The sequence below is a fragment of the Thamnophis elegans genome, chromosome 7 (assembly GCF_009769535.1).
Source record: "Thamnophis elegans isolate rThaEle1 chromosome 7, rThaEle1.pri, whole genome shotgun sequence".
In the NCBI taxonomy this organism is placed as follows: domain Eukaryota; kingdom Metazoa; phylum Chordata; class Lepidosauria; order Squamata; family Colubridae; genus Thamnophis; species Thamnophis elegans.
Window position 1 is genome coordinate 58480831 of NC_045547.1, and position 26606 is coordinate 58507436.

Sequence of the window (26606 nt, forward strand, 5' to 3'; positions counted from 1 at the left end):
GAGTTTGAAGTGGTTTACCTTGAGTTTGTATTGATTGTTTGCCTGTGCATTATTGTGGTTGAAGCTGAAGAATTCATTGACAGGCAAGACGTTATAGCAGACAATTTTGTGCACTATGCTTAGATCGAACCACAGACAGCACAGTTCCAGATTGTCCAAGCCCCAAATTTCAAGCCTAATGGCATGGGGAATTCTATTGGGTATTGGGGAGTGGAGTACTCTTCTCTGAAATACCTCTGAACCCGCTAAATCCTGTTAATGTCTGATATACAGTGTGGATTCCAGGAGTACAAGCTGTATTCAAGAATTGGTCTGGCAAAGGTTTTGTATGCCCTAGTTAGCAATACAGTGTTACCAGAGAAGAAGATTTGCAAAATTTGGTTAACAACTCTTAATGCCATTTTGGCAACGTTGTTACAGTGAGCTCTGGGGCTTAGATCGTTTGAGATGAATACTCCTAGGTCCTTGACAGAGTGAGGGTTGTATACCAGATTGTTTCTGCCCAACTTGTATTTGGCGTTCTGATTTTTATTGCCAATGTGTAGGACAGAGCAAATTTGGATTTGACAAATTTATTAGCTTAATAACAGAAATGGCTATCTAATTTGGTATAATAAACTTTAAAAACTTTATTTTGCCTCAACATTATAATAGCAATAAAGTAACTAGAATCTTACTGTCTTTTCATGGTATACATTCTGAAACTCAGTCTAAATAGGTACATTTTTCCACAAAAAAATATCACTTGATCATGTTGTCTTTTAATAAATAGTACATAATAATTATTTAAGAAATATTGATAATTACTGTTAGATACTTGTTCTAACTACAGTGGTTTCCACCAAGGCCGTCTGTTCCGGCGGGAACAGAGGTTTAATCCTATTGGTCGAAGGGTCTGACAGCTCCCTATAAAAGGGCTGCTGTCAGACTCAACCTTCGCTGGATTGTTCTCACTTGTTGTACTTAATAAAGAGCTGTTGTTACTGTTAAGCCTGTGTGTGCCTATCCATTACCCAATCTAACACTGGTGACAAGGTGGGATTGGGAAGGAACTAGGCGAACCAAAAAGAGCGTAGCAATCCAGCAAGTACATCCAGCCTGGAGCTCAGCACGGCTTTGAGTAGCCATTTTTGAGTGGCAAACTGAAAACGCCCTCAGAATACAAAATGGTCATGCATACCCCACCGACTCCGTAAGATCCAGTCACCGAGCACTGGGACTCATACATGCTACGATTTGACCGCTTCCTCAAGGCAAAAACCTCATGGGCCTTTCTAAAGGCCGCAAGAAGAACATGTTCCTTGGATATTGTGGCCGAAGTATTCGAGACAGCAAAAAAACTCTCTGAGCTGACACCACTACAATCAGTCGCCTGGTCTGTGCTTCAGCAGACGCTAAGGACTATGCCCCCAAGCCGTCCAAGCATGTTCGTTGGCATGAGTTTAACATCAGAAACCAGAAAGAGGGCGAGTCGATTAATGAGTATGTTGCGGCGCTTCGCAAGGCCGCAGCGTACTGCGAATTCCGAAACCTGCACAAGCTGATTCTGGACGACATAATTTACGGTGTGTGGGACATTAACCTACACAGGAGGTTACTCACTAAATCTAACTTCACTCTGCAGATTGCTTTGGACGAAGCCAGGACATCAGAATCAGCCATCAATTCTGAGACTCTGAGACTGCAGAGCCAAAGTGCTCCACAAGACACGCAAAAGAGTACATGTGTACACCGTGAGGTTGCAGAGCCTGAGAGCTCAGAAGGTGAGGAAGATGACAGCTGCCGCATGTGCAGTAGCCGCACCCAGCCAGTGCGCAAATTCAAACCGCATCTCCCACCTTGCACTAGCTGTGGAGGACACCATGCCAGATCAGCTTGCTGTTTCTGTGATGCAACCTGCCAGTGCCACGAGTGAAAGGGGCACATTGCCAAGGTGTGCTGGAGTGATTTCCCTGCCACTACCTGGCAGCCTAGAAGTGCACCAAACCACCAACAGAGGCCCAACCAAGGGGCCTGGCAGAAGCCACCATGGCGCTCAGAGGGCGACAATAGAGTCACCTACCATACGACAATTGGCCAAGTCCGCACCAGGCAGCCAAAAAAGCTGAAGGTCACAGTCCTCATCGAGGATTCTCCATGTGATATGGAGATCAACACCGGGTCATCACTGACCATCATGCCATGGTCTACCCTAAAGTAGGCTATCCCTAGTCTAAAGAAGCAGCATCTTCGCACCCCTGACAACTGCCTACAAGATTACCAGGGTCCCCATCGTGGGCTAAGGCACCTTCCAGGTGAAGTTCAAGCAGTTCAGTGGGAAACTCCCAGTGACAGTGGTCAGCATCAACCTGCAGAATTTCCTAGGGCTAGATTGGTTCCAAGCCCTAGGCCTAGAAGTGACCAGTATCAATGCCTTGAAAGACGACTGCGCTGAAGCCATCTTTAAGGAGTTTGAGGGCGTCTTCGGCACCGGTCTGGGTTAGTATGTGGGGACTCCAATTTCCTTTAGTTTGGACCCCAACATAGCCCCAATAAGGCTTAAACCCAGGAGGGTACCTTTTGCTCTCCACCCCAAAATTGACAGGGAAATTGACAAGCTTGTAGGCCAGGGAATCCTAGAGCTGGTTGATCATGCATGCTGGGAGATCCTATAGTGACACCTGTCAAATCTGAGGGGTCTGTCCGCATCTACGCAGAATACAAGTGCACAATAAATAAAGCGCTACAACAAAGCGCCTACACTGTACCGATTGTACAGCACCTCCTTCATTCATTAGGCCCCGGAAAATTTTTCACAAAATTGGACATGGCGCAGGCATAGCAACAATTGCCTGTAGATGGCACTACGGCAGAGGCCCAAACCATTGTGATGCACAGGGATGCATTCAAATGTCATTGCCTGCAATTCGGCATTAGTACCGCCCCTGAACTGTTCCAAAGCGTCATGGAACGACTTTTGCAGGGGATACCAGGAGTCGTCCCCTATTTCGATGACATCTTGGTATCAGCTGCAAATGAGGCGCAACTTTTCAAACATGTACGAACAGTTTTGGCTCGAATTAGAGACAAAGACCTCCGTCTCAAAAAAGAGAAATGCCCAATTAACGTGCCAAGGGTTGAATTCTTAGGGTACCTAATCGATGACTCTGGGATTCACTCGACCACAGAAAAAATTAAAGCAATTCTGGACACTCTCACACCTCGCAAACAAACCGAGCTGCAGGCGTTCCTCGGGCTCCTTAATTTCTACAGCATCTTTCTTAATCAGAAAGCCACCGTTGTTGAGCCATTACAACATCTCCTGGCTAAGAATGCAAAGGGGCAGAGCCGAGGCTGCCGCGTTTGCCATGGTAAACTGACTCCTGTTGGCCTACTCGTTTCTGGTACAATACAGCCAGACCCTGCCGTTGGTGCTGACCTGCAATGCTTCCCTGTTCTCAGCCACCGTGTGCCCAATAGAACTGAAGCCCCTATTGCATTTTACTCCAGGACCTTGTCTGCCGCAGAGCTACAGCCAGCTGGACCGTGAGGCTTTGGCTGGGGTAAAGAGGTTCCATGAGTATCTATATGGCCATGACTTTGAACTGGTTACGGACCACAAGCCGTTGTTGGGCTTATTGGCTGGGGACCGACCTACCCCATTGTCATCACCTCACATGACCAGATGGACCATCTTCCTAGGTGCCTACTCCTACCATCTCATCCACCGACCAGGCTCCACTTTGGGGCACACTGACGCTCTAAGCCGCTGCCCACTGCCTTAACTTCTCACTGACCCTACCCCCGAGATGCCAATCCTCCTCATTGACTGTCTTGGAACTGGGCCTGTCTATCCAGTGATGTTGCCTGTCACTCTGCAAAGGACTCCACCATCAAACAAATTTTGAACTGGGTTTGGAGGGGGTGACCCAAGGGGGCTGTTGGGGCTGATTTCAAAATGTATTTGGCCAAACGCGATGAGTTATCGGTTGTAAATGGTTGTTTACTGGGGGGGGGGGGATCGGGTCGTTGTTCCACCCAAACTGCGCATTTTAGTATTAGAGGCTTTACACATAGGGCATCCTGGAATTGTCAGGATGAAGTATTTGGCTAGGAGTTACGTTTGGTGGCCTAACATGGACAGGGAGATTGAAGAATGGGTGGCTACCTGTACACCATGCCAGGAGTCGAGACCAGCTTCCCTAGAGGCTCCCACTAAGGAGTGGGAGCGACCTCAAGCACCATGGTCTGTGAAAACACAAAAGGTTAGAATATGTGCAGAGTTCCAACTTTTTGAGATTATGACCAATCCAGAAACAGAGTGCATTTAACGTCAGTGAAATTTGTTTCTCCATAGTTTTTATTCTTTTAAAACAGTCTAAGGAAAAAGAAGTTTGGGTAAATCCAGAATATCAAAATAATTCTTGAGATAGGCTACTTTCTGAATTAAACTATGGATTGACTTTTCTAATTTGACTTCTTGATGAACTTCTTTCCAGAAATGGGTTTCTTTCCCTTAAATAATTAACTTATTTTTTAGTTAGCCAGAAAAGTTCACAGTAAAACCAGCAAAACATTCCAAACTCACCATTAACATAACAGAAAGAAAAGACCTATACATCCCAGAGGATATTTCAAATACGGCTGTTTTGCCTATGTCTGCAAGTTCTCTTTAGAGCCCATTCAGGAAACAGCTCTCTGGAGAATAACCATGTCTGCCAAAGAGGTTTAGAGATGTTGTTGTTTCTAAGCAATAAAGGAATAATTACTTACCTAATGAGTGTATCTTGGGTACTCCATGGACTAATTTTATCTCAGGGTATATGATCAGAAATGAAAATGACACAAATGAAAGTTTTCAGAATGGTTTGAGTTTTGTAGGAGACAGAAAAAAAGCAGTAATCCCAACAATGAAACATTAATTTTCAGAATTTATATTTTGTCTTTAGGTAAACATTTTAACCTCATAAATAACAGCAAAGGAATAAATGAGTGTATCTTGCCAAATATAGATAAAATGTAATTTTGTTTTAAGGGGTATTGTTGCAATGAAAGAGTAAGGGGGAAACAATAGGAGGGGACAATCTTATTCTTTTTTTATTGACCTTTTCCTTCTGGGTTCATTATTGGGGTAACTGTTGTTACTGCAAGAATGCAGGTGGTTAATTCCATTACTTCCATTTAGAATTTAGAATTCTTTATTGGCCAAGTGTGATTAGACACACAAGGAGTTTGTCTCCAGTGCATAAGCTCTCATTGTACATGCAAGCAACAAGTGATAAATCATGATCATAGTCATAAATACAATCATCATAAATCATAACATAGATTCTCAGTGATAGTCATAGGGTACTAAATAAGCAATCAACATAAATCATAATAGGATACTAAATAAAAGCAATCAACACAAATTATATGATACAAACAACAAAGTTTTAGTCATAAGATGCTAAAGGAATAGGTAATACGAAAGATGAGAAGGGTAACAGTAATACAGTTCTATTACATGGTTTCACATCCTAGGACCTAGAACATAAGACAGTGTTGTGAAAATTAGTTGTTTAGCACTGATGGCATGGTGAAAAACTGTCCTTGTGTCTAGTTGTTTTGGTGTGCAATGCCCAATAATGTTGTCTTGAGGGAAGAAGTTGAAACAGTTTGTGTCTAGGATGGAGGAGTCTGTAGATATTTTCACTGCCTCTTTCTGGCTTCTGCAGTGTACAGGTCTTCAGTGGAAGGCAGGCTGGTTGCAACAAATGACCGACACAATAATTCATCTATAGAACTTTATCAGTAGCTCCTTGGGTAGTCTGAGCTTTCTGAGTTGGCTCAGGAGGAACATTCTTCGTTGTGTTTCTTTGATGACTTTTTAATGTTAGGTATCCATTTCAAATTCTGAGATATTATAGAACCCAGAAACTTGAAGGTCTCTATTGTTAATACTGTGTTGTCTAGTATTGTAGGAGGAGGAGGAGGAGAATTTAGGAGGGCTTCTCCTTAAATCTACCTTTATCTCTATAGTTTTCAATGTGTTCAATTCAAGATTGTTCCATCTGCATCACAGGGCCAGTTGTGGACCCTAACCCAACTTCCATCTATATGCAAATTCATTGTCATCTTGAATGAGACCAATGACTGTTGTATCTTCTGCAAACTTCCGTACTTTAACAGAGGGATCATTTGAGATGCAATTGTTGGCAGTTATTCCCAAAGAAACTCCAAGAGTAATGGAGAGAGCACACAGCCCTGGGAGGCACCTGTGCTAATTGTATAGGAATCTGATGTGACTTTGCCTAGCTTCACCTTCTGCTTCCAATCTGTTAGAAAGCTTATGAACCACTTACAGGTGTGGTAAGTTTAGTGAGAAGAATATTTGGAATGATGATATTAAATGATGAGCTGAAGTCTACAAAGAGGACCCTTTCATAGGTCCTTGGAGATTCAAGATATTGTAAGATGTAGTGCAGAGCCATATTAACGGCATCATTTGTCGATCTATTTGCTCAGTCGACAAATTACAAGGGGTCTAATAGTGGATCCATGATCGTTTTCAAGTGGGCCAGCACTAACCTTTCAAAGATTTTCATAACTACGGATGTCAGAGCAATTGGTCTGCAGAGCAATTGGTCTGCAGTCATTCAGCTCCTTATGGAGTTTTTTTTTAAAGCACTGAGATGATAGCGGAGCATCAGAAGCAAGAAGGAACATAACACATCTCTAGTGATTTATTGAAGATGCAGGTGAGGATGGAGGCCAGTTGGGTCAACACAGACTTTCAAGCAAGAAGGAGTTACTTTGTCTGGGCCTGATATTTTTCCAGGCTTTTGTCTGTGAAATAGACCTTGCACATATTTTTCTGTGATCACCAGAGGTTGGGGGGAGGGGGAGGCAGAGGAATAGAGTCAGTTGTAGGAGATTTGGCTGGTTTTAGTGTATCTGAGATGGAGAGGGTGGCAATCATTGACAGTGGTTTCCACTCAGACCTACAGTAAAACACATTCAGGTCATCTGCCCTTCAGCATGGGAGGGAGGTTTGCTGTAGCCAGTTATATTTTTAAGGGTTTTCCACACATTTGCTGGTTCATTTGTTAACAGATGATTCCTCGGCTTTTCAGAGTAGCCCTTTTTGCTGTTCTGATCTTCCTTATTAAGACATTCCTGGCCTGATTGTAAGCATTCTATCTCCTTTCCTATAGATTTCCTTTTTGGCATGACGTAGTTGTTGAGTTTAGCTGTGAACTAAGATTTGTTGTTACTGTATGTGCACTGGCTTCTGGTCAGCACCCATAGGTCTTCGCAAAAACTGATATTACCTATTACAAATGTGTTATTTTAAAAAATGGTTCCTTGTTGCTTTAAACAAATCAGTACACCAGTCCTTGTAAATAATGATAGCTTTTATGAAATTATTAAGACTAATTGAAAAATGGATTTTTATCCCTGTCATATTGAGTACAAGTTCTTGGAAATTACGTATTCAAGCTTCTGTGAATTTGCTTAACAGTCATCCTCTATTTATTACTATATCTCCACCTCTAAGTCTCCACTCTAGATTCATCACATTGCCTGAAGGCCTTTTATAGTGCAGTAATAAGTGTGTGAAAGTGAGAATAATTTCCCTATTTCTACTGCACCAGCCTAGGAGAGGGGAAAGCCTCCGATCTTATATTCCAGTGGGGAGATGTAGAATAGAGATCCTGTCCTTTATTTCCTGACAGTAGAAACCTATCCAATATATTCAAAATTGGCTTAATCCTTTTCTTCCCTATCTGTGGAAGAACTCATATTAGTGGTTCTTGCTGTTTTTCACTTGGAGGTTCACTGTTGGCTGTAGTTTTATATGTATAAAGCTTTTCCCTGGTATAAGTGGAAATACAAAATGAAGTAGAATTAACATGGTTAAATCACAGAGCTATAGAAATAAAATAGCCATTTAAACTAACTTTCAATTATCCATAGTTCATTGGATTTCTTTTTTAGTCTCCTTCCCCATGTGTTGAATTCAAATTCTACCCAAAAGATACACCTTTCTTGTGATCATTCACTATTCCCTTTGAGTGCTTCCCTTTGAGTATCTATTATTTCATTTCCCTACATTCCTTGTCATGTTTCCACCAGAGGTGGGTTGCCAATTTTTTCACTACCAGTTCAGGCGCGCTCCCCCACACGCACGTGCAACACTTCTGCGCATGCACAACGCTTCTTGGTTGGCAGAGCCTTCTACTGGTTCAGCTGATCGGGGCCAATCCGGGCCGACCAGCAGCAACCTATGTCTGGTTTCCACCCATTATTTCTTTTGCCTGTTTTATATAGAAAATCTAATATAACACATAGCATTGTATATAAATTATAACAAATATTTTATCCAAAATATGCTTCAGTATAAATTTACATTCTGTAAATATGAGCGGCAGTAGAAATAGCTTAAAAAGGCAAATAATTACATGTTTTCCCATCTGATTTAGATATTTGAATGGTGGTATTTTCGGAAGTATGGCACATCTTTCATCGAGCAAGTCTCTGTGAGTCACTTGCGCCCTCTGCTGGGTGGGGTGGACAACAATTCTCCCAGTAACTCAAATACAAGCAACGGGGACTCAGATTCAAACAGACAGAGTGTTTCAGGTAAAATAATTATAATTTAATCATTACAATTTAATAATGCACTAATTATGAATAATTAATTTAAATAACTGTTTTGTATTAAAAGTCCTTTCTGCGGATTGGGCAAATTCACTGCTTATTTTAATCATTTATGAAGTTTGATATATTTGGGAAAGCTCAGTTTTTTTCTGGTAGCTGATTTGCTCATTTCTGCAAATACTAGTCAGCCTTGATGAGAGACCATATGATAATCCCTGGGTGCAGACTCTGCCAGAAAGTTTTAAAAATTGTTTTATTTATTTATTTTAATCTTGGAAATGGCAAACCACTGCCATAGTTATTCCCAAGGAAACTATATGTCTCTGTACTTCGTAGGAGTCCAGCTTGATTCCAAGGAGTATTTTTATTTTATATTTTCCACTAAAATTCTTGCACAGCTTTATTGTTCACTATGTTAGAACAAAATAAAATTAGGAACCATTTTGATAAATGGAGAGCTGGAATCTCCAAATTGGCTCTCAGATCGTATGGACTTCTCTGCCTTTATTCCTCTATTTTCTTGTCATTGTGACATTATTTAATAGGGTCAATTTGATCTAATGGTTCAAATACAAACTAGAAATCCAGAGACTGTGAGTTCCTCTCTTAGTGATGAAATCCATCTAGAGCCAATCATTTTCTCTCAGCCCAACCCACAACACAGGGTGTTTTGTGTGGAGAAAATGGGTTGAGGAAGATTTGCTGGCTATCTTTGCTGCCTTGATTTATTTGTAAAAATAATAATAAAAGTATACAAATAAATAAATAATCAGTACCTGGTGCCTTGTTTTATTTATTATGTAACAGCAGAAGATTTTAAAAAGCTGACTACTGTAGTATTCTACTGATCTGTACTATAAACTAGTTAGTGTAACTTTGCTGAGTAGACCCATGGGGACTGAAGAAAATACCTCAACAATTCTGGTTTTTATCCTCACATGCAAATCCACTTGCTGCTTGCTGTTAATGCCCACAAGATCAATTGTGGCAACAGATCACAGTTGGCAAAAGGCTAATCTAGAATGAAATAATTTATAATGTAAAAGTTGTAACTGAAAACAGCTTTCAAAAGACAGTTCTTTTCATTCAATTACTTTATTCTAGCCATACCCAGGGATATGATCTATGCCAGTGGTAGTCAACCTGGTCCCTACCGCCCACTAGTGGGCGTTCTAGCTTTCATGGTGGGCAGTAGGGGTTTTGTACGATACTGAAGCACTTTCCTTTTTTTTTTTTTAATTTAATTGACTTTTTAAAAAATTTTCATAGCATTATTTAAAAACATTTTCATTAGGTTTTCATAAAATCACCATTACTGTGGAACCGGTGGGCGGTTAGAAAATTTTACTACTAACAGAGATACAAAAGTGGGCAGTAGGTATAAAAAGGTTGACTACCCCTGATCTATGCTATGTTTGTTTATTTACAAATCACCTTTGTATTCTCATCTAAAATTTGGGAATCACTTAGAAACATCATCTGTTTGCTGTTTAAGCAAATATTTATTGAAAGGGTTTATTTTCACTCAATGAATTTTAATGTACTAGTAATTTTGCAGTATTGGATAGCATTCATCTTCATTGGTTCCTGTATATACCAATAATTTGTGAAATCAAAGAAGTGGTTATAATTCTTATTAAATATAATGTGTTGTCAGGTCCTAAATTGCCCAATCTATAGTAAATACATGATTACCACTTGGTTGTCTATTTAAGTGTTTCGACTGCACCACCTGGGATAATTAATTAGAATATAATTTTTTCCCAAATAATTATTAGCATTCAGTTATAATTAGAGGCATTTTTGTTTTTGTAACAGAATGTAAAGTCTGGCGAAATCCGCTAAATCTGTTTAGAGGAGCTGAATATAACCGGTGAGTTTATTATTCAAATATGTTAGCATTTGGAAAGTATTTTTAAACACTGGTTACATATGCTAGTCTATTTAGAAAGTATTTTAAGCATTAGCTCATTGTCATTGTAAACTTCAAGAAGTCAGATGCCTCTTTCAGATGTTTAGCAAATAGTTCAAATGAGGATGAATGATCTTTGGATCCAGTCTCTTTTACTTTGTCCTTATGTTGGTGGGCCAACATTTGACATCACCCTGCATAGATAACTGTTCTGACCCCCCCTTGTTCCACACCCAAGCACACTCTGAGCCAAAGATAAGTTACGGCATTTAATTAACATACAGACAGGTTCTTGGCAACAACCCAACGCAGACAAGCTTGGGCAGCAATAAACACAGATAAGGCTTGGCAGCAATCCAGCCTGCCAAGCTCATAACAATGTTCTCCAACATTCATTCCTGCGTTGACTTCTGCAAGAGGGGTGTGTGCACAAGTAGTCTTTTTATAGTCTGGAGAGGAGCCTAATGACCACCAGCTGAGTGCGATTACCTCCTGTAACTGTGCAACTGTTCCTGACGCCTATTAGCTCTTTGGTGCCGTGCATCCAGGAACAACTCACTGCTGGCTTCTGGCTCACTCTCCCTTGTCTCCTCCCCACTGGTCCAAGGCTCAGATGTCTCCTGGTGGCCAACCAGCCTCTCTGTGCCCTGCTCAGAGTCGGAACCCTGTCCAGGGTCCTCCACATCCTCCAGAGCTGACTCATAAGGCCCCTCGCTGTCGGAGTCTGGTGGCAGCTCCAACGGCTCCTGCTGGACCACAACAATAACCCTGCATAGTTTAGTCTTAAGTTTTTAAAAATATATAGGACAAGAAGGCAACATTCTCCTGCAGACATTTCTACTTCAACATATCAAGAATAACAGTGCTGAAGTACCATGAATCTATTGAGAGTAGTCGTGCTGTCCTCCAGATCAGGGATCTCCAACCCTGGCAACTTTAACACTTGTGGACTACAACTCCCAGAATTCCTCAGTCAGCTGGCTGAGGAACTCTGGGAGTTGAAGTCCACAAGTGTTAAAGTTGCCAAGATTGGGGACTCCTGCTCCAGATCGTTCTAAACTTAAGGATGATGAATCCCTGAATTAGACTGCCATTTCATTCAAGCAGTGTTAATGTGTAAATTTCTTTTAGTATCTCTATTAATCTAGATCAAGAATCTCACTAACAACATTATATTTTTTCTACATTTACATTGTAGTTTTTCTTAAGCACCCAATGCAATTCACATAGCATTAACTATCATTTTATTCCTCACTATCACAACTCTGCAAGCTAGGTCTGGCCTGAACAAAACAAAATAAATTATTGATCACTGTTAATTTAAATTTGAATTTTTTTAAAAAATGTCATTGTAAATTTTAATTGGGCTTGGGATATTCTATTTAATTTTTTTAACTTTTGTATTATGTGTTTCTTTTAATGTTGTATGCTGCCCTGAGTCCTTGGGAGAAGGGTGGCATATAAATCTAATAAACCTAAACCTAAACCTAGGTCAGACTAAGTTAGAGCCACCCAATGAGCTTTGTGATTGAATGGGGATTTGAATTTGAATACTTCAATCACTGAGCCACCTTGGCTCCATCTCCTCCCAAATCAGAAGCCTCAAGATAAAGATAAAGGGGAGAAGCTGAAAATAATACAGAAGTGTACAGAGTAGCTTCCTTAAAATAATCAAAACTGAGACTATAGAACTGACATACAAGTACACCCAGGACTATTTTAAACCAATTAAGCCAACCTTCAAGATTATTTTAAATTCAGTTTATTAAATGTGCCAGTATATCAACTAATCATTTTTAGTACCATGGTTGGATTTGTAGATGGAGGTTACTATATTAAGAAGGATGAAGGACGTGTGTGGATATATTTTTACCCAAAAGAAAAAGCAGCATAAGGAAAATCACCATATTATGAATGTATGATGTTTGTTTCTACAATTTCTCATCCTGCACATCTGTCCTGAATGAACAAAATACAACTCTATTTGCAGATACACCTGGGTGACTGGAAGAGAACCATTGACATATTACGATATGAATCTTTCAGCACAAGATCATCAAACATTTTTCACATGTGATACTGACCATTTAAGGCCTGCAGATGCCAGTAAGAATTTTACTAAATTTATTTGAATTTGTAGCAAATTGTAAATCCTGCTTTAAGACATTGGGGATAAAAGATATCACAGATATCTTGATTCTTAACAATGCTTGTGTTTCATTTAATAATTTATATAACGGTAATATGATATTTATATCATATTTCCTGATATGGTGATTTGGTATTTGAATTATGTGGTTATCTGTATTTCCAAATGCTGTTTCTCCTGAAACTTTGCTGTAGAATAGCTCTCATTTTTGTATTGTGTTATCATCATTGGTTCTGGAAACTTCCTGTTATTTTTTAAATAGAGCAGGGGAGGATTTTTTCCCCCAGAATAGTCAAAAATGCCTTATGTGCTAAAGGATCAAAGCACCAGAATTTTATCCTTTGTTCAGAATCCATTTAAGAACATTAATAGTTTTCATAGTTGCTTTAGAGTAAACTATTCTTAGCACATTTATGCATAACGTATTGCTAACTTTAACTAATTAGTTGTAAGTTCATTCTTTTTGAAACTTATTGAAAGAATATCTCTTCTACCATCAGTATCTGATTATATTTTTAGAATTAATGAATTATTTGTGTGGTAAAATGCCCTGCTAATATCTAATATGTAATCTAGATAAGCCTCGTGTGACCTCAAAATTATTGCATTTTTTTTTTAAAAAAATCTGTTTTATTTTATAGTAATGCAAAAGGCTTGGAGAGAAAGAAACCCACAGGCCAGAATCTCTGCAGCACATGAAGCTTTAGAGTTAAATGAGTAAGTGTATTAAAAGTCCTTTGAAATTTTTTTATTTATTTGCTTTGTTATAATTTTTTATTACTTGGGGACTCCTGTGCCAGTTTCTTGTCATTGGGAAAGTCTTGTACAAATGGAGAAAACTGTGAAATAGTACTCTTTGTGTTAAATAGGGTGAATGGATGAGGCAGACTCAGGTTTCAGCAACAAACAGCTCTTTATTAAGTGACAACTATGTACAATCCAGCAAAGATTCTGTCTGGCAGAAGCCCTTTTATAGGGAGCTGTCAGACCTCTTGACCAATCAGATTTGAATACTGTTCCCGCCGGAACAGAGGACCTTGGTGGAAACTACCATACTGTTTGTCAGTATGTAACACTTTGCACAATTAGTACTTGAGCAATGAATGTATGGAATCTATACCCTTACATTTGTTGAAGCTAAAGTTGTATGTGCGTGATATTTTCTTTTTTAATTAAGAGGATGAGTTGGAGTTGATGCAGGAGATATATTTCTTTCATACTCATCATGAAAGACATGGATGGATGTATTTTCTGAGTATTTAAGAGATGGTATCTCTGTGATGTATTGCCTTCTACTTATTTCAGACATGATGTATAAATCTTACTATACTTGAATGCCCATTCCCCCTTTTTGCCATATCCATTTATATTGGTCTTTGTTTGCCTATTGGGCTTTCTATCTCAGTTGTTCCTTGGATATTATTATTATTTATTCAGTCATTGATGTATACAGTATGGGTCCGATACAAAATCAATCATGTCCCTAGTTGAAATATATGGAGTTTGGTATTTGCAGAGTTCTATCCCATTGCAACCTGGATTTTAAATGTTAGTTTACTACCTTGATCCATAGCTTCAGGATTGGATAGCTTTGAACTTGCAGAATGGTGCACATGCACAGTAGTACTCTGTTGAAGTGAATAAGATTGCTTGGTAGATCTGAAAATATGTTACAGACTTTTCATGCCTGCAGCCAGTTGTTGGATTGAGTCATACGTTTTACCTAAACGAATTAGGCATGCCCAAGCCCCTTGCCCACCGGTTGTATCCTAACAAATGGGTATTGTTTTTCTAGCTCTCTTTGTGATGATTACTTTGTTATTTCATTGACAGGTGTGCCACTGCTTACATTCTCTTGGCAGAAGAGGAAGCAACAACTATTGTGGAAGCAGAAAAACTGTTTAAACAGGCTCTGAAAGCAGGTGAAGGCTGCTACAGGCGTAGCCAACAATTACAGCACCATGGTACCCAATATGAAGCTCAGCACAGTAAGACCCTTTCATTGTTTTACCAATATTCTAAATTAGAAGGTCTCCGTAGGGCCCTAATTTATGTGCGCGCATGATGAAGTCAGCTATGGTTCACAAAAGCTTATGCCTTTAATAAATATATTTGTCTGAAAAGATGCTGCCACACTACTCTTCATTTTTAGCTATCATAGCTAAAGACACAGCTGTCTTCCTATAATACTGTAGGGATCTCTGAGAAACAAGTTTCTTGCAATTAACTAAGAATAATTTGACTACAGAGAAATACTGTAGCTCAAACATTGAATTCTATTGATTATAAAAACTGTGAATAGTACAATGGTTCTGTGAAAAAAATAACTGTGAAATTCAGTAATATAAGATATATGGAAATAATTTGGAAAACTGGAAAGAAAGAAAGAAAATGCAAAAAATGTAATGGGAGAAATAACTAGGGAGTACATCTTCAGATAGCTAAAAAGAATACATTTTTGTCTTCTTAAATACTTATTAGGTTATTGGAGAAAGTTATCCATAGTTTGCAGTCACCTGCATACAGGAAAGATGAATTCAAAATGGAATAAGGGCAATGTGTTATTTGGTTTAATCACAAAAAATTAAATGTGTCATGCAAAAAAAGAATCTGGAAGAATTTGGTAATTTAATTTGTAAAATAAAAACAAGTGGATCATATTTAGAGATTTTGCATTTGCCTTTTCTTTTTGGTGTTTTATTTTAAAAAATGTTTCTTTTCAGCTCACATTTTCCAAAATCCGTTTAGTGACATTGTTCTCTGTGTGTGTGTGTGTGTGTGTGTGTGTGTGTGTGTGTGTGTGTGTATTTGTGTGTGTGTGTGTGTCAAGATTTCAGCCCAGTCAATGTACTCTATGCATTTCTTCCAAAATGGGGGAATGCAAGTAATTATTAGTATATCTATAAAACTGAGAATTATATGTTGCAGAATGGCATTGTTATTAGGGAGCATTAATTATGACTGGACATGAAATTAAATTTTGCTTATCTTTTTGTCTGCATGTTGATGTTATTGGAGAAATGGTAGAAAGACTAGAGCTGGAGAACATAGAGGATGCTTATAAGAAGCAAATCAGCTAATCAAAAGTGAAATTTCTAGATCTATTGAATGAAATTAATTATCTTATAAAGGAATATTTTCAAATCCTAAAAAAATAGCACCATTTCATGGAGTTTGAGAATGTGGGTTTTGGTCACAAGCTCTCAGAGGGATATTATATGATAATAGATTTTCTGCACAAAAATGATTTTCTAGAAAATAGAGAACTTGCAATCTCTTTATAGTGGTGCAGTATAGGATATAATTGTCAGACATAATCAAAAAATCAAATCAAAGGTTGCCATTATAGAATGGACAGGACTTGTCCCTTCTAGTTTTACATGGTTTACATTAGGGACAGCAATAATTGTACTTCTTTCTTATATTCAGCTTTTAACTTAGTTGTCTTCAAAAGGCCTCCTTTATTTACTTCCTTAATCATTGGTTCTTCACTTTTCTAGATGTAATCATTCAAGCTGTGTCTTTCTTCTTCCACAGTCTGCTTTGCTTGTAGGAGTCCTCGACCACCCTCTGCTCTTGGTAGATACAATCTGTCAACATCACTTTTAGGGTGCAAAGCATGATTCATTGTCATAAGCTTCCTTGTTTTTCTGTCCAAATTGTCCAACTCCATCTGGGTCCAGTCAGTTATTCCTGCAGAGTATCAAATTATAGGTATAGCCCAGGTATTTATGGCTTTTATGATGTTTCCTCCACTCAGTTTGGACTTTAATATCTTGCGAATTTGTCGAATGTACTTGGCTGAGGTTAATTCCTTGACTTTATTATGCATTAAGTCAGAGGCCTCTAAAATCCCCAAGTACTTGTAGCCTTCTTCTGGTTTCACTGCCTTTATCATTTCTTCATTCTCAAGTTGTATTCCATCATCTTCTAGGACCTTGCCTGCCTTGGTTACCATTGTTGCACATTTGTGAATTCCAAACTGCATACCAATGTCTTGGCTGAATTCTTTTGTGCTTTCAATTAATAAATTCAGTTCAGCTTTTGTTTTACCAAACAGCTTCAAATCATCCATGCACATCAAGTGTGAAATTTTCAGTCCTTTGTAAGTTCGTATCCACAGTTCACTTCTTCAAAATGGTTGTCAGTAGTAGCATTGAGAGTATAAAAAGTAGGAGTGAAAGGGAATCACCCTGGAAAATGCCTCATTTAATTTCAACTTCACCCAGTTTTTCTCCATTAGCCATAAGCTTCGTTTTCCAGAGGTTCATTGAAATTTCCATGAATTTTTGTATGTTGCTGCTGATGCCAAAGATTTTCAGCCATTTCTTGATCCAACTATGGGGAACTGAATCAAACGCTTTCTTATAGTCTGTCCAAGCCATGAACTGCTTGGTTCGTCTTTTCTTTGAATTCTTTAGGATTAGCTTGTCAATCAGCAGTTGGTCCTCTGTTCCTCTTGAATTTTTGCAGCATCCTTTCTGTTCTACAGGAAGCAAGCTATTTCTTTCCAAGTATCCGTAAATTTGGTTTGCAATGATACCAGTAAGGAGCTTGTATGTTGTTGGCAAACAGGTGATTGGCCTATAGTTTCCAGGATCCTTTCCTTTTTCTTTATCTTTTTGGATCAAAAATGTCCTTCCAGTTGTCATCCATTCATCATTTTCAGGTGTTTTTAAGATCTGGTTCATTTGGACTGCCAATCTTTCGTGCATACTTGTACGTGCCTTTAGCCAGAAATCATGTAGCTCATCTGGTCCAGGTGCACTCATATTGTTCACTTTTCTTGACTGCCTTTGCACCTTGTTATTTTCACATCTTCTATTTTATGCACTTTAATAGAATCCTCAACCTGCTTGATCCATTTTGCTTTTCTGTTGTGCTTCTTGTTATTTTCCCACAAATTCTTCCAGAATTTCAGAGCTTTGTCAGGCTTTTCATTTGTTGTTACTCCATCTCCACTTTCTAAGCTCTTATAAAACTGGTACTGATTTACTCTGAACTGTGTATTTTCCTTGAACTGAGTTACTCGATTTTCATACCGTTTTATCTTTTCAGCAATGGCAACAACCCTCTGCTTCAGCTCTTCAATTACTACTGCAATCTCCTTATTCTCCAAATCGTATCTTGCTTCCAGATTGCTTGTGACCGGCTTGTTCTTTAGATGACCTTGCCTTAGGTTCTTCAAGTTGCTCAAATCTCCACAAATTTTTTTGATCTTCATTTCCAACCAAATTTTCCACTTTCTTGTCTCTTTGGTTCCTTTGTATTTTCAAACACAATTCTTTGGTGGTTATGAAGGTTGCTGCGTACATCAGCTGGTTTGTTTCAGCTAGTGTAGTGGTTTGAATGGTTTGCACAGCCTCATTGACCTTTTTTAATACCTTTCTCAATTCTTTCCGGTTCACTTGGTTCAGCTTTGGCAAACGTGTTCTTACAGCATCTTCCATTTGATGCTTTATTTTCTCAGCTAATTGAGCACTACCTGTTGGTGCTTGTTCTTCAGTGCTTCTTTGTTCTTTATCTTCATCCATTTCAGCAGCCTCTTCCTCTCTTTCTTCCTCAGTTTGCTTTTGAGTCTGGAAATTATTCTTGATCTTACTTTTCTTTGTTTGTATACTCAGACCATTAGTTGCTTTCACTTCGATTCCTATTAATTCTGCTGTAGTGAAAAAATTGTGGCTCAGAATTACACCTCGTTGGTCCATTAGCCTTTGTTCACTGATATCACAGTCCATGTGGTTCACCTTCCAAATCTGATACATTCATTTTTGAAATCCATGTTTTTCTGGCTCAGACTGATAGTAAGCTTTCATAATAGAGATGTTTTCTTCCCTAGTCCAGATTTTTTGCTTTTTCTTCCAGTAGCTTGTCAGCTCCATGCCCTGGTTGCCTAGCAGAGGGAGCTGAGCCCTGTAGCTCATTTTGCGCAGAGTGCCCAGGAGCCATAGCATCCAACGGAACCCTTGTTAATCCGGGCGACGGTTCAGACGGCATTATTATTATTATTATTATTATTATTATTATTATTAACAACATGTTGCCTGTCAGCAACTGTAATTGGTTTACAAATTATTAAAAATATTTCAAAACAAGACAAAATATAAGAAGCACAAAACAAAGCAAAACAATACAAAATAAAACAAAAATGGGGAGAGAATAAATCCTGATAGAAATAGGAAAAAAGAAGAAAATGGGCATCAATTGTCCTCATCAACAGTCTGGATAAAGAGCCACATCTTTGGGGGCCTTCGAAATACCCATAGGACAAGATCATTTAAATTTTGGGGGAGCTTCATTCCAGGAGGCATATGCTACTACAGAAGAGGCACACTTTTAGAACCTGGAACATTGTTTAATCTATGAAGCCCAGAGCACATCAACTCTGTCAGCTCAAAGCAGCTAAACAAATACTAGGAAAAGAGACAGCCCTTTAAGTAACTATCCCCTATGTTCTATAAGATTTTATAGATCAGTGGTAGTCAACCTGGTCCCTACCGCCCACTAGTGGGTGTTTCAGCTTTCATGGTGGGCAATAGGGATTTGCTGTAACTCTGATTTATAAATTTTATAAAGTAAAGTTACTTCCCTACTTTATAAATCATCATTACTGTGGAACTGGTGGGTGGTTAGAAAATTTTACTATTAACAGAGATACAAAAGTGGGTGGTAGGTATAAAAAGGTTGACTACCCCTGTTATAGATAATGAGAAACATCTTGAATCACACCCAGAAACAAATAGGCAATCAATGCAGCTCACAAAACAGAGGTATTACATAGGCAAATGAGGAATGCCAATTACTGAGAGAGTGGTAGTGGTGTAATGGTTAGAATCTTATATTGCAGGTTAATTCTGCTGACTTCCAGGAGTTCAATCCTCACCAGCTCATGGTTGACTCAAACTTACATCCTTCTGAGGCTGGTAAAATGTGGGCCCAAACTGTTGGGGGGAATGTGCTGACTCTGTAAACCGCTTAGAGAAGGCTGTAAAGCACTGTGAAGCAGCAGGTAAATCTAAGTGCTATTGTTATTGTTATTGTTACTGCCCATGCCAGCTGAAGATTCCAGATGGTTTTCAAGAACAATTCCATGTACAGAACAGTCAGCCACTATTAGCATATTAAGACAAATAATTATTTAACAATAGCACTTAAACTAATATACCACTCCATAGTGTTTTACGGCACTCTCTGGGCAGTTTACAATGTCAGTACATTGGGCCCAACAATCTGGGTCCTATATTTTATAGTTTATCTAGGGTTATAAAAGTTCTAGTCTGACAGATTTCATTTCCAGCAGAAGTGCACCATTGATACAATAAACATCCAAAATAAAAAATTAGCTAAGATCCATCTAAGAATTGATACCAATTTGATGGCACATAATAAGATTTACAAGAGAAAAAATGCTGAGTATGTTCTCTTATTTCTTGAGGCTTGTCCCAGTTGTATTCTTAGTATGTATCTCACTTGTTTTCTTGTGTTACATTAAATATTCACAACCTTATACAAAAGGATAAGTTCCTATGGAGTGTCAGAATTGCTGCAGTAATTTGTTAAGCACCAAGTTCCTAGCTTCTGCAAATTAACCATACACATTAACCAAGATTTTTTAAAATGTTAATTGCAAATTATTATTAAATGTGAGCTAACAACAGTATGAAAAGGAATTGCATTATACACATTACAAGGTATCTGTTACCATTCTTTAATGTATACAGTGTCAATGTGCAGAAAGCATATTCAAGGGGCTTTCTTAAGATTGTCATTCAGATTTGTGTAGGCCTATGTTAATTCCATGAAATGCCAAGCAGTTTACAGTGTACAAAAGTATCTGGGAGGTATAGTTAATTTAAAAATGATTTTTTTCTGCATAGTATCAGAATTTCTATGCTGCTTTAGTAAAATATGGACAAAGTATAGAAGTAGGCTTATGGCCCAGATTTGTGGCATGTTGTACTGATGAGCAGTTACTTCAAGTACATAGAAAGTACACTTGCCTAAATAAAATGTTTTGTGGAAGTTACCATACTGTGCTAGGCATAGGATGTGAATGTATCACAGTGATCTAATATTGGTGTTCACCATAATTGGTAGTATATTGTAGACATAATAAAAATAGTCCTTCCATCTACATAAATGTACTTCTCTAATATGATTACTGATAGACAGATTTTAGAGCTTTCTTTTTATTGTGTTGTTCTACAATCTCTATTCAATAATAAATTCTAAGAAAGGCCATTTCTTTGGAGATGTGTCTTTGGACAAAATAGACCTTTTGTTCTGTCAGTTTCTATAAACACTCAATCTCTTCAAACCTTTTCCCCTTCTTCTCTCTCTCTCTTTCTTTCCTTCTTTTTCTTTCTTCCCAGGACGGGACACTAATGTTTTAGTCTACATTAAAAGGAGACTGGCAATGTGTGCGAGAAAACTGGGGAGAACCAGGGAAGCTGTGAAAATGATGAGAGATGTGAGTTTGGATTTGTGTTAATATTTGTCTTTTACGAACTAGTCACAACCACAGAGAGGAATTTCCTTTTACTATAGGACCAACCTATCTATCTACGTAAAATAGTGCTGATATCTAGAATGCTTAACCTGCTTTCTCTTTTTCTGGTCCTTTTCCTATCATCCTCATATTTCTATACAGGGTGAAAGGCTGAAAACATCCTTGGATTTGTGCCCTTTCTTGTTTACTGCTCCTGTCTTGTCTCATTACTTTTACATGGAACTTCATGTTAAAATCAGATTTTTCTTATGAATTCAAGATCTATATAAGGAAAATTGTTGTGTATTATGAAGAGTATGAGGAAGGATACTATTAAGCAAAGGATCATCCCTGATTTTACCATAATAAGCAGAAAAAAATAAGCAGAAAAAAAGATTTTTTAGAAAATTTGGTATGTAGTACTGAAGAAGGACGTTTATATGACCAATAGATGCAGTTCAACTCAGCCCCTGAGGCATATGTTGTTAGCTATGGGACAGTTTTGAGGATGATTTTAAGGAATCTTGCAGGAACATAAAGTACCCAATCCTGTGGCTCTCTTTTTCTTGATTTTGCCAAAATCAAAAACAAGAAAATGCACTGTTGAAAACCATGATTTTGCTGTCCGCTCGTACTCAGGGCCACTCTGGGAAACAAAATTGAATGGAGGAAGTGCAATAATGTTATTGTGATCTACTAAATGAAAAGCAGGTTAAACAAATACAAATAGTATAAATTACAACTATTTTAACTGTTTTAAATGGAGTGGGACAGCATAATAAATCTAAATAATAACAGTAAAAATACAAAATTGAATATGCCTATAATTAAAGATAAATTTTAACATTATCATTTTTCCACTTTGGGAAGGAAGCATACATTATTTAACTTTCATGGCCACTACCCCCATGACCTTTGCTGCTTCCCTTGATTTTGTGGATGGTGAATTCTTATTCCTACCTTTGCTTTTAATATTGTATGATAAAATGCATAGAATTCAGGAACATTCTATTCATTGTGTAGCTGGAATCTTATCTTTAAAAGTAATCCAGTTTGCTTTACCTCTTCTTATCCCTCAATTTGAAGAAACTAAGGTTGTCCCTTTAACTATCTAGCATGAGAAAAACCTAAAAACATTTTGGTGTCTTTGTTTTTTAGTATAGGTAGTCCTTGCTTAAGGAATTGGAATCTCAAATTATTGAGCAAAGCAGTTGTTAATTGCTTAACTCTTGGCAATCCTGACTGTGGTCCTTAAGCAATCTCCTGGGTCATTAAGTAGAGGAGCAAAAGAATTGCTTAAAGAATTTCAGCTCCATGCGGAGCTTCATGCAGAGCTGAAATCCTTCTGGCAGGCAGCCCTTTCCCTTCCAAATGTTCCTACAGCCCACCAAAGGATTTCAGCTCCCCTGCACACACAGAGGGGCTTTATGGGGCTGCAAGAACGAAGTTGAAATCTTCAGGATTTTAGCACTGTTCTGCAACTTGCTAAAGGGTTTCCTCTTCCTTCCATGCATTCTTCCAGCCCCACAAAGGATTTCATCTCCCCTTGATCCATAACCATGCTGAGTATGGTAAGACTTTTTTGATGATCAAAAGTGCTTTAGAGACCATATCAAAGGTGGGTTGCGCCCGGTTTGGCTGAACTGGTAGTGGTATTTTGGCCTAGGTCGCAGAACCGGCAGCGACCCAGGCTGACAACGCCCCCGAACTGGTTCCCCGGTTGCCACTGCCGTTGATGGCATGTTATTTAGTAGTCTGCGTGCGAGCGCAGTTCACTGTAAATTGTTCTGCGCATGCGTGCAAGAAACATGCAAGAAGCAAACCAGTAATAAAATCGGAAGCAACCCACCTCTAGATCACATGGCATCCTTTCCAAAGCTGTCATTAAATTAATCCAAACAGTCATTAAGTGATTAGTTGTTAAGTGAGAACTACATGTAAAAAATAAAACAATGTATGTCAAATTCCTTAGAAATCAGGGCAATTTTTTTGAGCTACATGCTTTTAAAAATGGTTGCTTTTTTTAAAAAAAAAACCTGTTAAATTTTTTGCTTTTTACAAAAATCAGCCAAAAATTTATCGGAAAACTGAATTGCAATTAAGAGATTAAATGTGCCAAATCTGTTGAAACTCAATGCAGGGCTTTCAATGCTTGTTTAATTTCTCATTTAAAATGTACATAATTTGTTTGAGTGGAGAATGCAGTGAAATTTGCTGCAAAAAAATGCCTCAGAGTGATAAATATATACTGTATATCACTCAAATTTTATTCAGAGGGATTGATCAGTTTTTGTGCAAAAGATAGATTGGAAAGAGGCAATTATCCTTTTCGTGAATTTATTACAGCCAACACTTATGGAGGTTTCAGAGAAATACAAAAAATTAATATATTCATGTTTTGTTTAAATGAGAGCATTCCTTAAACCACGGGTTCCCAAGCTGTGGGCTGCCACCCATTACCAGGTCATGGTCTAATTGCCACTGGGCCATGGGAGTGGCTGGCTGGTGGGTGTGTCTCTGTGTGCATGCACAGCCCCACTCACGCAAGCATCCTGGGTGCTCACGGTCTCACTCATGCGAGCATTGTCACAGGTGCTCGCGGTCCCATTTGCACTAGTATCATTGTGGGCAATGCCCCACTCGTGTGAGTCTCATCACAGGTGCTTGCACCCCGTTTGCAAATGTTGCGAGTGCTCACACGTGCACACACATGTGCTTGCCCCTCCCACAAAATCATCCCCTCTTTTTCCTCCTCCCACCTCTCCAGGATGCCAACAGAGAAAGGTTGGGGAACCCTCCCTTAAACCATTTGAGTAGTAGATAAGATAACCATAGAATTGTTTCTGTGAATTGCTTCATAGAATAGAGCTTCAATGAATGAAGAAAACTGAATGATTAAACAATATTTCTCCCTCCAAGTCTTTCCATCCTTGTAAAATTCCAAGATTGGTATAATTTATATAATTTGATCACAAGGATTCTTTTTTTTAAAAAAATCCATAAATATTTAGATCATATTCTCTGATATCATTCAACTTGTCGGAAATTGTTTGTCCTCAATAAAATTTTAACATGTCAGAATGTTGTTATGTCCTAATAAGTAATACTGGATGAGCTGTTTATAAAACAAGTTTGCATAACTGTGGAACACTACAGACTTTTTCATCAATAGGAAAATGAAATGGAACCTGAGATTCTTTTCAGTCTTGCTGCTGGTATTAGGAATCTTACAATGAAGCTTTAATTAAAGGTTTCGGTCTATCCTTGTATGCAATTTCATTATCTCTACATCTAGGCAAGACTTCCTAGAATTATTGACAATTCTAGTTCACATACAGGGACACCCTTCCTCTCCCCTCCCCCCCTTTAAAAAAACCTGAATAGTATAAGGATCATAAATGGACCCTGTAAGATCAAATTGTATGTCAGGTTTTTAATGTCTTTGTTATTGGTGCGCCTTAATTTACTCATAATCTCCAAAAATAAACTTTTATATCGGTGTATGCATTCTTAATTCCAATTGTGTTTCTATAAGTAGCCTTTTTCTATAGTATCCAAAAGCACTAGGTTGTTATGGGCTGCTCTAGAGTGTTTTGTAAAGAAAATACTAATTTCACATAACTTGCTTTCAGAATCTACATTCCAAGCAATGATATAGATTGCCAAAGCGTGAACAATGATTCTTAATGACAAGAGTATAGAAAATATAGTAAGAAACCTGGAAACAAGCACCAAAGAAACCAAATGTTTATTAAAACCAGGAACTCTGTGCAAGGGGTGTAGGAAAAACAACCACAATCAAATTACATGACAAAGTCTTAAAAGAAATGCTGTTTTGGGATTTGGAAGTCAAACTACATAGCAAACTAAATTGTATATTTCCATATGGTTTAAAACAAAGGTACCATAAATAATTGATTATTGTGTTACATTCTCGGTCACCTGTGGCCCAAGAATGTGCCAGCGAAAACGGACTCCTGAGCTCCGTTTTCAGCTGGGATGGCTTACTGCAACCTTCTGCCAACAAAAATGGAGCTCAAGGGGCCTTGAGAGCTCCGTTTTTGGCCTTGAAGGCCTCTTGCAACCCTCTGCCAGCAAAAACAGAGCTCGGGGGGGGGGGGGCGGGATTTCATGCTCCATTTTCATCTGCAACGGCTTTCTGCAATCCTCTGCCAGCGAAAACAGAGCTTGGAGGGCCTTGCGAAACCCCTTTTTGGCCGTGAAGATCTCCTGCACCCTCTGCCAGTGAAAACAGAACTTGGGGGGTGGGGGGAGGCTTGCGAGCTTCATTTTTGGCTATGAAGGCCTTCTGCAGCCCCCTGCAAGCAAAAACAGAGCTTGGTGGGGGGCTTACGAGCTCTGTTTTTTGCCCATGAAGGCCTCCTGCAACCCTCTGCCAGCGAAAACAGAGTTCGGAGGACCTCACAAGCTCTGTTTTCGGCCACGATGGCCACCTGCAGCCCTCTGCCACTGAAAAGAGCTCCATTTTTGCTGGCAGAGGACTCTAGGAAGCCTTCACAGCCAAAAATGGAGCTTGCATACGGCCCTCTCAAGCTCCATTTTTACTGGCAGACACACTGTGGGCTGTTTCCAGGACAGCCCTGAAGGCCAGATTTAAGCACCCTTGTGGGCTGGAACCAGCCCTTGAGTTTGAAACCCCTGCCCTATAAGGCTACCATGTAATTCAGTTCAATTATTCAAAATTATCCTGACAGGCAGCCCTTTCCCATTGAAATGTTTTTCAGCCCACAGAAAGATTTCAGCTCTCCTCCATACAGATGAAACTCAAAAAATTAGAATATTGTGCAAAAGTCCATTTATGTCAGTATACAACCTATATATACAACCCTTCTTCAAAATTGGACTAAATTGATATCTTTTCTTTTTGGGCCATGGGTGTCTAAACTTGGCAACTTTAAGATTTGTGAACTTCAAATTGCAGCATTTCCCAGCCATGTGCGCCCCTTTCTAGGCCAAACTCCAACAGGTGACATATTGAGTTTTTGCAGTTCTTGTATTTAGAAAAGTGTAGTTTTCTCACTATTTTGTGATACAAGTATCTCAAGACCTAACAGGACATTTATTTTCATTTTAAAACATTTACTGTAATAGGCAGAGCAATATTTAAATAAATTTTGAAGCTGACTTCAATGTCTTAACTCAATCCTGGAAAGTTAATAATGATAAAAATGTAATATTTCAATGTAGATATATTAACCCTGAATAAGAAGGATTAGGCATATTTCATCTAGTTAATCTTTAGCTTTTCTACATACAAATGGCTCTGGAGAATGTAATTTAATGTGTTAGTAAAATTAAAATACTCCTTTCGGATCTTCATAAGTAAAATTAGCAACACAAGAGCTGAGAATATTACAGACAAATGAATATTAATAAGGTGATCATGATTGTATATCCCTAGAACAAATGTCCAT

General features: G+C 38.6%; 1 protein-coding gene across 1 annotated transcript in view; it reads left to right on the plus strand.

The window, feature by feature from the left end:
* ST7 (suppression of tumorigenicity 7) overlaps positions 1–26606 on the plus strand; it is a 125246-nt gene that overhangs the window by 62554 nt on the left and 36086 nt on the right. Inside the window, 6 exon segments of the mRNA XM_032221243.1 lie at positions 8445–8604; positions 10441–10495; positions 12525–12640; positions 13325–13400; positions 14517–14671; positions 21056–21153. Coding sequence (XP_032077134.1) covers positions 8445–8604; positions 10441–10495; positions 12525–12640; positions 13325–13400; positions 14517–14671; positions 21056–21153 — 660 coding nt within the window.